At 36.6% G+C, this 15,206-nt stretch overlaps 1 protein-coding gene across 2 annotated transcripts in view; it reads right to left on the reverse strand.

Moving 5' to 3' along the window:
• Positions 1 to 284: 284 nt before the first annotated feature.
• LOC131429826 (NGFI-A-binding protein homolog) overlaps positions 285 to 15,206 on the reverse strand; it is a 52,452-nt gene continuing 37,530 nt past the window's right edge. The window contains exons 2-7 of one of the 2 annotated variants that reach the window (XM_058594216.1): positions 10,572 to 10,673; positions 9,718 to 10,507; positions 9,388 to 9,481; positions 1,413 to 1,507; positions 1,161 to 1,233; positions 285 to 1,092 (exon numbers count right to left, since the gene is read on the reverse strand). In XM_058594216.1, the coding sequence (XP_058450199.1) occupies positions 871 to 1,092; positions 1,161 to 1,233; positions 1,413 to 1,507; positions 9,388 to 9,481; positions 9,718 to 10,507; positions 10,572 to 10,673 (1,376 nt within the window). In that variant the 3' untranslated portion in view covers positions 285 to 870. The remainder of the gene's footprint in view (positions 1,093 to 1,160; positions 1,234 to 1,412; positions 1,508 to 9,387; positions 9,482 to 9,717; positions 10,508 to 10,571; positions 10,674 to 15,206) is intronic. The other variant, XM_058594218.1, reaches the window with a different exon arrangement.

Here is a 15,206-nt window from a genome sequence, read left to right on the forward strand (position 1 = left end):
CTTCAAATGCTGGGGTTTATTGATCTAATTAAAAAATTTCTCTTGCATATCCGAATTGTTACGAATGTTAGAGTGAGGGCATAAAAATGTAAATAAAAAAAATGTGCTGATCGATAGTTACTTTCATATTTATTTAATAGGATATAAAAATCTTACATGGTAATGAAACAGAGTTTTACGTTCATTACGTTTATTATATTATGATCAATGGTATACGTTTTTTTCATTCGACAAAAGTATTTACAACGAAGCTTTCATAAATTCAAGTATTTCTGAAACAATAGTTCAGTGATTTGTACATTTTATTTTAAATATTTCGGTTTATTTTCTCAAGTATACAGTGACTTCATTAAACTGTATTACAGCTACATAGTTACATACACAGCGATATATGTGTAACAATTTATTTACATATGTTACAAAAAAGAATGTAGTAAAATGAAAAAAGAAAAAGAACTGAAACTAAAATAACAATAAAACTAAATTTATTTTTTTATAAACAGTCTCATGATTATTCTTGAGTCAAACTGTGCTCAAATTGTTTGCACTACATCTTAAAAAATAAATGTGTAAACTGAAAGGCGTCAAATTTGTAAAAACCAAAAATTTGTTTAGAGACAGTCTGATTGTTTTTCTTTAATTATGTGCCAAACAATATTTTCCTAATAATTTTGACTAATTTTGAGTTAAACGAAAATTTTAACTTTTAAAAAGTTTATAGACTAGTTTCCAATTCAGTTTTTTTAGATAGATTCCAAATCATAAGACAGTATTAGCATTAAATTGAATATAACCTTTCTACAGTTAGTTGGTCTCGTTGCGTCTAGGGTGACTTTGTACAACGTTTGTTCAAATTGTTCAGCGATGTTGTTATAAGTCAGGTGAAATGGCCTCCCGCTTGATGGTTATGGCTTCGCTCAAAGCCGGACTCAGTGCCAAAGCAGGATTCGCTACCGCTATAATGTGTCCTCCGGACGACGAAATCACCTGTACTCCGAGGGAACTATCATGGGCAATCAGCGATCGGGCCGCGTGTCGTAGGTGCTCTGGAAATTCATGATCATTCAAATCTCGGTCGATTCCATTTCCAGTCTAGAATGAAAAAAAAATTGTTTGTACAAAGTGCATTTTTTCCTTTTGGAATAAAAAAAAACACTTACTTGAACTGGTGACGAACTTGAATTGCTAAAACTAAATCTAGAATCTGCGTCATCAAATTCGGATCGGGTAAACCTGCGGCGAAAGAATAGGAAAACTCGTGTTAGCGAATAGCTCTATCACTCCTACCAATACAACAGCAAAAAGCTTGACCTCTTCCGGAAGGAATAGAAAATTTCGCTCAATTTTGAGAGTATAGTCGATCTCAAAACGTTCGTTTCTCGGAAGAGCCAACTTTACCACTACATACTCACGAAAATTTACTTGAATCGGTTAAGTCGAACGGTTTGTCGCTCATGTGCTGGTACAGTGAGGTGCTCGATAGGTCCCGGTTGTCGTCGGAATTTTCCTAGGGTTAATCAGTTGATAGAACATTAGTAGTGCAAATTTTTCAAATAAGTTCAAAAGTTTTCGGATTGCAATTTTATAGCTTGAAGCAGAAACATGCATTCTAAAAATTCAAAAGTTTCGAAAAATGAAAACTAATACAAAAAGAAAACATCTGAGTTCTGAAATCAAGTATCGAAATCTACTTAAGCGGAAGCAATAAGCGGTAAGCGGTTAGTCTAGCACATGTTAGTTGCATGGGATTAGAAAAATTTGACACTTAAACCATAGACAACTTATTGTGCATTGACGGAATGAAAACGTTGTGAGTATGTATGTATGTGGACAGATTACTATGGAATGTATGGTATTATCTAGGAATTACATCAACGATTTTGTACACACGTACATAAAAACGTATTGGGAATAATGAAGCTTAATGTTTCAATATACGAGTTAAATTCGATGTAGGAGTCAGGTTCAAAAATAACCTAATTTCCAATTCAATACCGTTCAAAACTGGCTCAAAGCTAACGGATTGACAGCACTTGAAGTGAAAATTAGGTTGTTTTCTGCACCAAACGAAATGGACTGACTCGCGTAATTCATATCAAAAGGCCAAACATTTGTTTGTGATTTACCTTATCTCTATTCTAGAAAGCCTCCACAAAACTATTTAGAAGTAATAAAATTATTTCAAGTACTCAATTCTTAACATGCTTGGTTGGAACACGTAAGATTAAATTTTACCTTATTCACTCTTAAATGGCAACATTCTTAAATGGAAACATGATCAGATTAAAGGGCAAACACGAAATTGTTGCAACATTTTTAACTTGTAACTTTTTTCCCCGCTGGACCGAAATTTTGCTCAGTTCCTTTTTTAAGTGTATTCTGTGAATTGTACAGTTCCGGCAAAGATGAAAGTCGATTTATAGCAAAGTCAAGTAAATATGCTTGGAAAATTTTGTGCTTTTACATGGAAAATCTTTTCAAGCTTTGGGAAAAATTATGCAAATCTGTAAATCAGCTATACAAAAAATACTACAAATATTCATGAACCGGCTGAACTAGGATCAAAAGACTAAAGCAAGAAGTTAAACGTAATTTGAAGCGCTAGTGCGATAAGCGTAACTTTATCCAAAATCTTAACATTTCTAAGCTGATTTTTTCAAAGGGTAAGTGTTGCGCAAAGTTACGTCTAGAAAGTCATGGCGAGAGTTGATTTACATGCATATTGAAAATTCCTTAAACCGCGAAGGACGGTAGCAAACTCTTTCCGAGAACCGTTCTAGGAAGCTCTACACGACCATGTTATCCAGATGTAGTTGCTGTCTGAATGATCTAAGGTATGTAAACTGAGATTAAAACATGTGAAAAACTTTCCTGTAAATAGGTTTATATGCGATAGAAAAAGAATAGATTTTATAATAAATTAACAGTGTTGCTATAATTCGTGTTCGCCATATGAAAATTGAGTTTTTGTTATGTTTATAAAGTTCCTTTTTCCTGTTTCTTCCGTAATTCAATATGAAATAATGTTTAGGCTGTATATGGAAAATCGGACAATCATCGTCAACATAATTACCGGGTTTCACATTGTGGAAACTATTATGAGTATCTCGTGTATGCGGTACAAAAATTTTGATAAATCGTAAATTCTTGCTCAAACATTTCTCACAAGATTTTACCTCCGTATATTTGCGTTGCGTTTGCGGAGCCATGCATAACGTGCACTACATGAATTCAAATCTGATCGGATTAGTGGCTTATCTAGAGGACGATTGCCCGAATGCAACTTTTTGGGGGCTAGCGATAGATTGGCAGCTAGGGTTTTTTTACGTTTGTAAAAAGTACATGCTAAACCACTGGATCCGATATTCGTTATTTTGGATTCTACGGACTGATAATTTATAATCGTAAATTGAATTTATTTAAGTATTTCTAAAACATTCTTTATCTCATTGTCATTATGTAGAATAAATATATTCCTCCTAGATATTGTTCATAGTTCGTTAGTTATTTTCAAATTGCGATGATTTGACATTAGAAGAAAAAATTGCCAAAGAAAAAAATATTTCTGTGAATTTGTTTCCGTCGATACGGGACTGTGAATGAATACCGTGCTTAGTTTCGTCTATTCAATTGGACTTTCTCTTCATGTGTTTTCATATGCAGGGTAGTAAAACAATTTCCCCGGTTAGAAGTTAACTACGGGTTCGAGTTCCGTTTTTACGGTAACATTTTCGAGGTTTTCATTACATCATTGCGTTCAAATGCCAATTTTCTAATCTGTTTTCCCTATTGGATACTGATCAGATCAATTGTTATTAGCACTTAAAGAGACTTTCATTGATTCACTAAGGTTAAACTTTTTGAAACAGTCATAATCTGTGTTTCAGTTCTGTTCGTAATAAATGTCTTACCAATAAAGGCGCTATACCATACGGAGGTCTGGAATGAATAAGATGCACTCTTCTAAAAAACAAAGCATCAGGCTGGTTCAGCTGGTACAGTGAAATTTTTTATCATGAAGAACAGAGCTAAAAAAAGTCATTTTCATTGACTGAAAAATAGACGAAAATGACAAGAAATTACTGTCACTCTCAGCTTCGCTTGCAAACGCTGAGAACGAAATCCATGTCCAGTCAATGACATAAGCGGGACAGTAGTTTCAAAATTGTGTTTTTTCTTTCATTTGCCCTTTCAGTCATTTGCAGTTTTCAGTGAAAATCCCATAGTATGCAGTGTCGATATTCAACTAAAGCTGTGAGAATTGAAAACGACAGAAAAAGGTTTCACAATAAGTTTTAACTGTTGGTGCTAGAATTTGTAGTAGTTTTGGTTTCCAAAGAAGTTCTGAGATGTAATTACTTCGATTTGCCATATTTTAGTCGCTTTTTATAGCCAAGCGTCACATATTTTCAATACATCGATGAAAGAATGAGAATTGAAACTCTGCTGTTGCTACCTGAAGATGTTAGTTTGGTTTCGTCTTGTCACAGAGGAAAGAGTGACGTTGGCAATCATGCTCTCTCATTTTTTCGATGAGAAACGAAAATACTTCGTCTCTCTTCATTTGTTCTGGTGTCGGTCATTTACGAATGAGACAGTAAAACATTGAAAATGAGACTGCTGGAATGGTTTCTTTCATTGAGAATGCGTGACAATTTTAAGCTCTGATGAAGAATAAGAATGTTGTTGGAAGGAGATTCTTATCCTCCGTAGCATGCGCGTAAGTGACTCTGCTTACGGGTTCGCTTAACCCATTTTGCCATCCAGTAACATAAGTAATATGAAAGTTTTCTGATAAACGAATTCGTGTCTATTGAGAGTTTACCCGTAACCAGTGCATTGAACTGTTTGTGGCTTCACACTTACATACACTCATTTTTCCTATTGCAATATTCGGCTATTGGGCGTATATTCAAGATAGCTGTAAAATTCTCCATTTGGTTTAGAAATATGATTGTTTGGCGCTTCATTTGTTGAATCACCATACTTCATACTCGAGAATTGTTTTAAGAGCTAGGAACTTAATTGGTGAAAATTTGTAAGTCGGGATTTTAACAAATGAACTGTGCAAATATAATCCGTACTCTTTTGAAAATCCGTACAAAAAATTGTTTTGGGAGACAAAAATTTTCACGGTTTTTAGAAATAACACGGAATTTTTAAAGTTTTTTAGTTCTTATGTGGCTCAAAAGGTTTTTGTTTTAATTATAGCTTAACGTATTTTAAAAGGGTTTATGAAAATTCTAAGGCACAACACAGTGAGAAAAAAGGCATAAAAACACGACGTTATTGTTGGACTTAACTTAACAGTATTTTTATGTCAAAAAGTTGGCAAATCGATTTCACGTATTCAGAAAAGTCACTGTAAACCTTATCATGTACATTTTACCAGAATTTCTTAGTTATTTTTTTAGATTTACTGAAACTAAGATAACTGTTTTCCACATTATGATCTTTTGCAGATCATAAATTGTACTCTTACCATCCCATAATTCCGGAGCTAGACGTAGAGACTATTTTCTATTCTTCTAAAATCGGAAACTCGAAATAAGATTGTTCGGCTATTTGACCTGCAATTTAGTACCCGGAAGTCTGAAGTTATAGAGAAAATCTCACAGTTCAGACTACAGCTAGTTTCAATAGCCGCACGAAACTTGTCATACCGTTTTATCATAACTTTTCATTTGAACCTTCATCGACATCCCCGAAGCAGCTAAAGTGTAATCAACTACAATTAATCTGTATTGTGAAAAAAAAAAAAAACTGCAGCGAGTTGATTAGATTGATAGTAAAAATTATCGCACGTTAGAATTGTAGATTAAATTTCAACTAAACACTCTGCCAAAGAAAAAATATGAACTAAATATGAATTTCGTGCGGTTATTGAAACTATCTGCAATCTGATTTGTGATGTTTTCTATACAATTTCGATCAACTAAAATCCGTCCAAATGCTCAGTGGAACAAAAACAACGGTGAAACATACAGGAAAAATTACATGTAAATACAACTATGTAATGAAAACCTCGAAAAAGCTACCGTAGAGACTGGACTCGAACCCGTAGCTATCGTCCATCCGGCGAAATTGTTTTGCCAGTGAAGCTACCCTGCATGGAGAAACAGCCTAATTGACTAGAAGAACCGAGCATGTTACGCTGGGCTCGCGCACCGCTGCATTCAATTATAGCTATATCTCTACAGTAGTCCCTTCGCTAGCAATCACTACACGTCGCATCGCAAGTCCTTCCTCACACTCTGCTTTGCTGTCAGACGCTGATTTGAGATTTTGTTGTTGTTTCTTCCGCTGCTTATGCCTAGGTTCCAATCTGTTTTCCTCATTAGATACGGATCAAATTGAACGCTAACTCAAGGCGGCTCTACGTCCTAATTTCACTAAAACAAATAATTGAATGTCAATGGAGGTTTGATACATCCTTCAAAATACTGAGTTCGAGATCATAATCGTTACTGATGACGCTGATGTAACAGATCGGCTGAAAAGTTCGTATAGTTTCTATGAGAGGGCCAACCTTCAAAACCTTCAAAAGATACGTGTATAAATTTGACAGCTGTCTGATTATTAGTTTGTGAGATATTGCATTTTGAGTGAAGCTACTTTTGTTATTGTGAAAAAAATGGAAAAAAGGAATTTCGTGTGTTGATGAAACACTACTTTTTGATGAAAAATAGTGCCGCCGATACCAAAAAATGGCTTGATGAGTGTTATCCAGACTCTGCACCGGGCGAAGCAACAATTCGTAAGTGGTTTGCAAAATTTCGTACTGGTCATATGAGCACCGAAGACGATGAACTCAGTGGACGTCCAAAAGAGGCTGTTACCGATGAAAACGTGAAAAAAATCCACAAAATGATTTTCAATGACCGTAAAGTGAAGTTGATCGAGATAGCTGACACCCTAAAGATATCAAAGAAACGTGTTGGAAATTATTATTCACGAATATTTGGATATGAGAAAGCCTTGTGCAAAATGGGTGCCGCGTGAGCTCACAATCGATAAAAAACAACAATGAATTGATGATTCTGAGCAGTGTTTGGAGCTGTTATATCGAAATAAAACCGATTTTTTTCGTCGATATACATCAATGGACGAAACATGGCTCCATCACTTCACTCCGGAGTCCAATCGACAGTCAGCTGAGTCGAACCCAAAGCGTGGAAAGACTCAACAAAAGGCCGGTAAGGTTATGGCGTCTGTATTTTGGGATTCGCATGGTATAATTTTCATCGACTACCTTGAAAAGGGAAAAACCATCAACAGTGACTATTATATAGCGTTATTAGAGCGTTTGAAGGACGGAATTTCAAAAAAACGGCCTCATTTGAAGAAGAAAAAAGTTTTGTTTCATCAAGACAATGCACCGTGTCACAAGTCGATGAAAACCATGCTGAAATTGAACGAATTGGGCTTCGAATTGCTCCCTCATCCACCGTATTCTCCAGATTTGGCCCCAGTGACTTTTTCCTGTTGTCAGACCTCAAGAGAATTCTCGCTGGTAAAAAATTTAGAAGCAATGAAGAGGTAATCGCTGAAACTGAGCCCTATTTTGAGGCAAAGGACAAATTGTACTACAAAAATGGTATCGAAAAGTTGGAAGATCGCTATAATCACTGTATCGCCTCTGATGGCAATTATGTTGAATAATAAAAACGAATTTTGGCAAAAAAATGTGTGTTTCTATTGAACGATACGAACTTTTCAGCCGAACTGTTACTCCCATAGGTCAGCGTTTGACGGCAAAGCAGAGTGTGAGGAAGGACCGTGGCGTCCGAGCACAGTGAAGCATGCTTGGTTTTTCTAGGCTTCATTTCTTCATGTGTTTCCGGTAGTTGGAAAAACAATTTTTCCCGGGTTCGAGTCCCGTTTCTGTAGTAGCTTTTTCGCGGTTTTCATTACATAGTTGTATTCGCATGTCATTTAAAAAAATCTGTTTTCTCCGTTAGATACTGTTAAAATTTAAAACTAGCTCAAGGTAGCTTTACAGCTTATCAAGACTAAAACAAATCATTGAAAATTTTCTTGAAAATTTTTGGCGTAAAACAGAATACAGAATCATTCTGATAGCCACATGTCAGCAATATCCTTTGATTAGAGGCATACAGATTCCTGTTGAGTTTTATGGTTAGTTTTTATTGCAACCTCAAATATGGAGAGAAATTGGGTCAAAACGAGTATGATCATGTGTTTTGTGACCATTTTTATAATGATAAATCGATTCTACTAACATTATGTATGTTTGGATTTCTGTGTGATGGATGAGTGAAGTCGCGTTTCCTGATCTTTTTGCTCACTGTGCACTGGTCTTACAAGCCAGATGTCATAGGTTTGCACCCCGACGAGAAAAAAATTTTAAAGTCACTTGTATCGTTGTTCTGTTCACTAAGAATCGACTGTGAAATCTGTTAAAATAAAAGTTAAGTTTAGTGTTGAAGTGTTATCAAAATGCTTTTAGCAACCAACACGAATACGATTCAACAGATTTCGAAGTCAAGTCATAAGTGTACGGGACAATTGTATAGTTAGTGTCTCGAATCTACCGATACAGATAATTCTTCAAGGGCGAGACTCGAACAGGCGACAACTATCTTGCGAGATCAGTACCTTATATTCAGGAACCCTAAATGTAATATATAATAACAAGCATTAACTTATCACCTTTTGATTGGGAATTGCACTATAGTGATTAGTAACAGTACCATGCACAACAATAACCGAGAAGTTTAGTGCTAAAATATAATTTTCGATAATGATGGGTCTTACATATGGGTTAATATTCTGATCGAAAACTATCATTTTCTGGTTTAAATTAAACTGTTTTGGAGTTTAATCATTTATCTGAATATATTTCAGCACTAAACATTTCAAGCAACTAATAAAACAAATGAACTAAAAAGCCAACAGAAACAAATAAACGAATAAATAAACAATTGTAAATAAAAAGATACTTAAATGCTTAATATTGCAACTCTATAAGCAACAAATAACAATAATAACGGAAGCCATTGACTCTGGGTGCGATCTAAGCAAAGCAAGCTCTAAGCAAAAGCGATTGCGCCTCGCCATGGAAGCGATCCTAGCGGTGAGATTCATGCGCCTATCGTAATTCAGTAGGCAGTGCATTAATCGGCACAGCGGTAAGAAGCTCATAAGCACATATACTGCGTTGTGGGAGGAAGCTGCAACGGAAGAAACAGAAGCATAATTTTGGGAATGTGTGACCGAAATTATGAGGGATGTAGAAAGCATAAAATAGAAAAAAAAGAACAAATGTGAATTCAACCAAGCGATCAGCCTTCGGAAAAGCACTCTAAAAGCAGCGTTAAAAGTTATTATCACAGATCACCGTCTGGAGAGGTAAGAGGTCTGTACCTTTCCGAGATCGGAACTGGTATCACTGGAAAGCCGGGCTCGTTTCATCTGTTGCGAGGTGTCCATTTCATCGTGTCGGCTGGTCTGGGTTTGGCTGTGGGTGAACAGAAAATCAAGTACATGTGTTAAAGAATCGTTCAAATTTATATAGTAAAAGTATTGTTTTAGCATCAGCATCGCAGCGAGTTTGAAAAAACTGCACTACAATTAATTTTTTCCGATCAGAGAGCAGCGGTTTCATTCACGATACTTTCACTGATTTGTATTAAATACTACAAAATTTCGACAAGCAATCTCCAAATTTTGCCAAACTCATCAAAATCAACTTACCACAGTCCAGTCAGTCGTATGCTGGCGGAATGCCCGAATCCGCATTCCTTAACAACCTGCCGTGCCAACGGGAACAACTCGTCCCGCCGGGTTAACAAAGCGGGAACATATTTGCATATTTGGGCAGCTGCTTCGTTTACGCAAACTTCGTGCAAAGTCAATGGCTTCTCGGGCCGCCGTTTACAATCGAATCGACCGTAGATGGCAGAATACTTTCGTATTTCCTCCATCCGGCGGGGATCGTTTTCACTCATGGCGATGACTTGTTCCAGGTCGCGGGTAGTACGTTTTTTGACGTTTTGCTGTCTTGGTTCCAGGTGTCGAGGTATAGTTCGCGACAGCCGTTCGGCGGCTTGTATAATTTTGGTGATTTGGTCTTCGGTGAGACTGGGGGTCAGTTGCAGCGAACTTGCCGTGGTGGAACCGATCGGGCTGACAACGTTGCTACTTATGCTACTGCTCAGACTAGTCGCTAAATGTCCCAACGAAGACGGCTGAAGATTTGTACTGGATGAAGGATTAACAATGAAACTGGACGTTGACGCCGGGGAGGCAGAGTAACTGCCGACACTACGTGCAATCGAACCGGGTCCGGGACTGTACGTAAGCCGAGATTGTGTATCTACGCTTGCTAGAGGACTTTGGAATGCTGACGGATTCGTAACCCACTCATGTAGTGCTTTCTGCAAGCGTCTTACATGGAGAGGTTTCGAAGCCATCCCCACTAATGCCATTATTTCCAGAAATTCCTCTTCGCAAGCATCGCACAACTGTTGCAGATCGTCTCCACCTGGCAAGAAAGATAGCAAATCGTTATTTTAAGTTATTGCAAACTAGTTAAAAAGATCACTCACCCATTTCAAGCAAAGTGTCGTAATAGCTTAGCAGACTTGCCCTCTGCAGCACTCGATAAAGTTGAAGTTCAGCCTCGTTGGACGGGGTAGATGTTTCGACCACTGAAAAAAAAACAAAAAGAAAAAGGGGGTTGAAAACAAGATAAGCAAGCATTCTAATTATTTCAATACTACAAAAGCGTGAATTTTCAGAAGTAACGAACAAAATCGGTCCTAAAACTTTTACCCTCTCTTCTATCACTCAGATTGGGTAATTTATGCTTTTATCATTCATAACGCTCCTTGTTTTTTCTTTTTCTAAATCATTAATTTCTTCATCATCTTTCCGGTCGACAGAATAGAATGCCGCATTACTGTGCTAAGAAGTTGTGATAGGAACAAAAAGGCATCAAGATTTGGCGCACCAACGGCTGTGTTCTACGCAAGGATGCTGTCGAAACCGTTACAACCCTCAACGATTTCTACAAGAACCTAGTTCAACCCTTTCGAATAAAAAAAAGAAGACTTCTTCGCCTCATCGTGCTATTTTTGGGTTTCCTCTTCGATCAGAGCAAAACAGCGAACAGAAACCGGAGCAATGACTGGTGGAAGGGATTGGTCGTAGAAATCACGACCCACGAAGTAAATCACACAAAACTTTCAACAAATACAGACATTTCGCGGGACGTATCCGGACAGGCCTAGTACGTGAGGGGAGGAAAGAGTAATATAACAAAAAAAAACCGATTGTGGGTCTGAAACCACACCTCTCGCTACCCTCACGTTTAAATGCAAGAGAGTGAGAGAGGGGTGGTTGTGTCAGTCCTGTGCCATGTGCTGTTTTGTGCGTTTTGGATCGGGAAGAAATATATACGAGGGGACGATTTTCTTCTACGTGCTTACACACAGTGAAAAATTTATAAGTATGCTAAGACGAGCCTATCGTTTTATCATAATGAATGTCTGCTGTAACCAGAGGAAATGAATGCAAAAGCTTGATTTTAATCGGCATTTTTTTCAAAATTGTAATGTATATTTCAACGGTTTCTAACAATTTGGATTACAAAGCACCCACACAAAGGTTTACTCGGATTACTTCGTCTATTTTAGAATTATTTCAATAATAAATATTATTAAATTAGTAAATTTATAGTTATTATAAATTACACCGGATTATCCGATTATGTTGTACAATGCATAACAGTGCGCCCCATTAAAAAAATTCTGCATACATTTTCCAAACTTTTTAGCGCTATTGCAGTAATAGTAGTTAATAACTAATAACTCGAAGCAAGTGCATTTAATTTCACCTTAATCTTAAAGTCAATGTATCGATTAGAGACTGCAGATCTCACTATTACTAATGGTTTTCGTATATGAGATGAGATGCAGCCGAGATGAATGCGGGTATTGTTACCCTACATGATGTCAACGATAAGTTATTGTATGAGTTTTGTTTAGCGATCGGAAATATGCTAACTTCCTGTTGTTATAAATTGCTGTATATTCTTTCAGATGTATGAAAATAATCTTCCACTCATAAATCATATTTTCGAGACAACCAGAAATCAAATAAAGTTGCACGAAGTTAATCGCTTAAACACATTCTAAAATCATCATCGCATAATTATATGACCGAAGCCTAGATTTTTTCGTACAAATTTATTTCGACAAATAATTACTCCGAGTTGTATGTCAAACAACACTAGATGGTAATTTTTAATATCCAATGCGACTGATTCTGTAAAACGGAGAAACACTCACGTATGAAATCAGTTTTTAAAATCCAACCTAAATTCACAACTCGATCTTGTCGAAGAAATGTCTATGTGTGTGTTCTACCACGGAGAATTTTACTGAAAATTTTATGAGCACTTGTTGAAAAATGGTTAAACGTGTTGTTAAAAGTAATGCATGCACCGTTATAGCATTTCTGGGCACGAACACACTGCATTATTTGGAAATTATCAGATGTATTATTTTTCCTGAAACCTAATTACTTAATTACCGTGGCTGGATAATAGCACATAATTGTATTATTTGTTTATTTGACAAACTAATTCATCTGACAAATATAAATATAAACAATAGACTTATTCGTAAAACATTACTCGTCATAAGTAATTTTCTGTTAACGAAGTACTGTAAAAACATCTGTATGAATGTTGAGGTAACGGTTGATGCGAGCCACAACTGATTGTTTTCTGGTACGATGAGATTGTAGACGGAATCGAAAAAGTAGTTTATTTTTGGTTTGTATTTTATGAATAGCGGATAATGAATAATGATCACACATCGCGAGCTCCAGAAAATGCAAGGATTTGTGATAAGTCAACTGGCCACTATCCATCGTCATCTTAATGCTAGTCTGCATCGCAAAACAAAATGTTATTTTGTACTTAAAAATAACTCTTTTTGTCTTTCTCATTTAGAAAGGCTATGCAATCACTGTGAAAATCGACTTTTTATCGGAGGGTCGAATGTCATATACCATTCAACTCAGCTCGACGAACTGAGCAAATGTCTGTGTGTGTGTGTGTGTGTGTGTGTGTGTGTGTGTGTGTGTGTGTGTGTGTGTGTGTGTGTGTGTGTGTGTGTGTGTGTGTGTGTGTGTGTGTGTGTGTGTGTGTGTGTGTGTGTGAGAGAGAGTCCGTGTGTGTTTGTTACAAAAATATGTACTCACTTTTCTCAGAGATGGGTAAACCGATTTTCACAAACAAAAATTCAAATGAAAGGTCTCATAGTCCCATAGCCTGCTATTGAATTTCATTCCGATCTGACTTCCGGTTCCGGAGATATAGGACGATATGTACCAAAAAAATGAAAAAAAATACTCACTTTTTTCAGAGATGGCTGAACCGATTTTCACAAACTAAGATTCAAATAAAAGGTATTATGGTCCCATAGCTTGCTATTGAATTTCATTTAAATGTGACTTCCGGTTCCGGAGTTTTATGCTAATATGTGAAAATTTGTGAAAAAATTTACACTCAATTATCTCTGGAACAACTCAACCGATTTTCGCAACTCAAATGAAAGGTCTTATAATATCCTAAAAAATTGTAGAACATTTTAGCTGGATCCGACTTTCGGTTCCGGAACTAAAGCGTGATAAGTGGAAAATTACCAATTTTATTAGTATTTTTCCACGAACGATGGTTAAAAACAGGTACAAATCCCACAAAAATGTCTGATAAATTCCTCTAGTTTGCAGAACTTGTTAGTTTGTGGGCATGAAAACTTAATTCGGCACTACTGGCATTTTCCTGTTCCGAGAGCACCGAAAGTGGAGAAGAAAAGCTCCTAAAACTAAATTCACTTCGATTTCTCTGCGATGCTTGAATCGATTTTCACAAATCTTGATTTGAATTAAAGTGCATACTGTATTTAGAGCTACTGTGAAATTTCATACTATTTCTTTTCAATAAACAGTCGTTTTTGCGAATTTCACTGCCTTAGCTCTAATGTGCCGAAGGTGGAAATCGAAAAAGCGAAGTGCTTCAGCTATTTTTACAAAGAAAGAAGAATGTATTACTTGAGAATAGGGCTTCGCGGTAGCTAGGATATGGATAAGAGTAGAACATGTTGGTAAACGATCAACAAGGTCCAGGTTCGAGTCTCGTTGGATAAAAACTGGTTAGAATCGCATGAACATTGAAAAAGTAAACCGTTGAAGCATAATGGATGCCCCTCGGTCCCTGGTCAATAGAACGACATTGATTGGGTGATATCGCGTTATGTGTTAGTAGCAGAATGAGAGGATGAGAATTGGTTTGTATGTAACTCATTTGAAGGTTGAAATTAATTAAAAATCTTTCAAATAGGTACAGTGTTTCAGATTGGCAGCCTATTTCGTACCATTTTATGTGGTTTGATTTAGGTTTTAACTTATTATGTTTTTTGTCAACTTGTTAATTTGTTTTCATTAAAAGCTTCTGTAACATTCCTTGTTTCATGCATTGATTAGCATCTCGAAACATAATTATTGTGAATATAAAATAAATGCGATTTAATTATAACGAATAGCAGTACGCACAATGTGATAATAATTTGCGATATAGGTACAAAATGGATGCCTCAATTTGGTATTCGTAGCTAGGCGCATCGGACTACAAATGGATCGAGAACAGAATACATGAGAGACTTCGCTCTAAAGAAGAATTACTACGTATCCAATCACGAATACTGATAGACGCCGAATTTACTCTTGTGGATAGTTTCACCATGAACCATGAAACCATGAACGATCTCATAGATTAAGAATACTGTCTTTATTTCTGGTACAACAGAATACATTCTTAGTCTAGGCTGTCAAGAGGTGATATAAGTGCTCACAACTTTCTATCTCATGCCTCCCCGTGTGTCTATGATGAACGGCGTTGACTTGGTGCTATCTCCTTCTGGGGTACATTTCGAGTTTGCAGTGGTCGATAAGTTTGCCAGAGATGAATTTCGCTGTCTGAAATATCTTGGAGGCTCGAAAAACATGAAGATGTAGAAGTCCTGGAGCAACATCTGGTGGCAGCCTAGGAGGAAATACCACGTTAACTTTTCAATTGTTTGTATAAAGTGATACCCGAAATCTTTGACTTCCAGTGAGAACTGAAAAATTGGAGATCGTTACAACAAACGCAGGGTGAGGACAGAAACAAAGAG

The sequence above is a fragment of the Malaya genurostris genome, chromosome 2 (genome assembly GCF_030247185.1).
Source record: "Malaya genurostris strain Urasoe2022 chromosome 2, Malgen_1.1, whole genome shotgun sequence".
In the NCBI taxonomy this organism is placed as follows: Eukaryota; Metazoa; Arthropoda; class Insecta; order Diptera; family Culicidae; genus Malaya; species Malaya genurostris.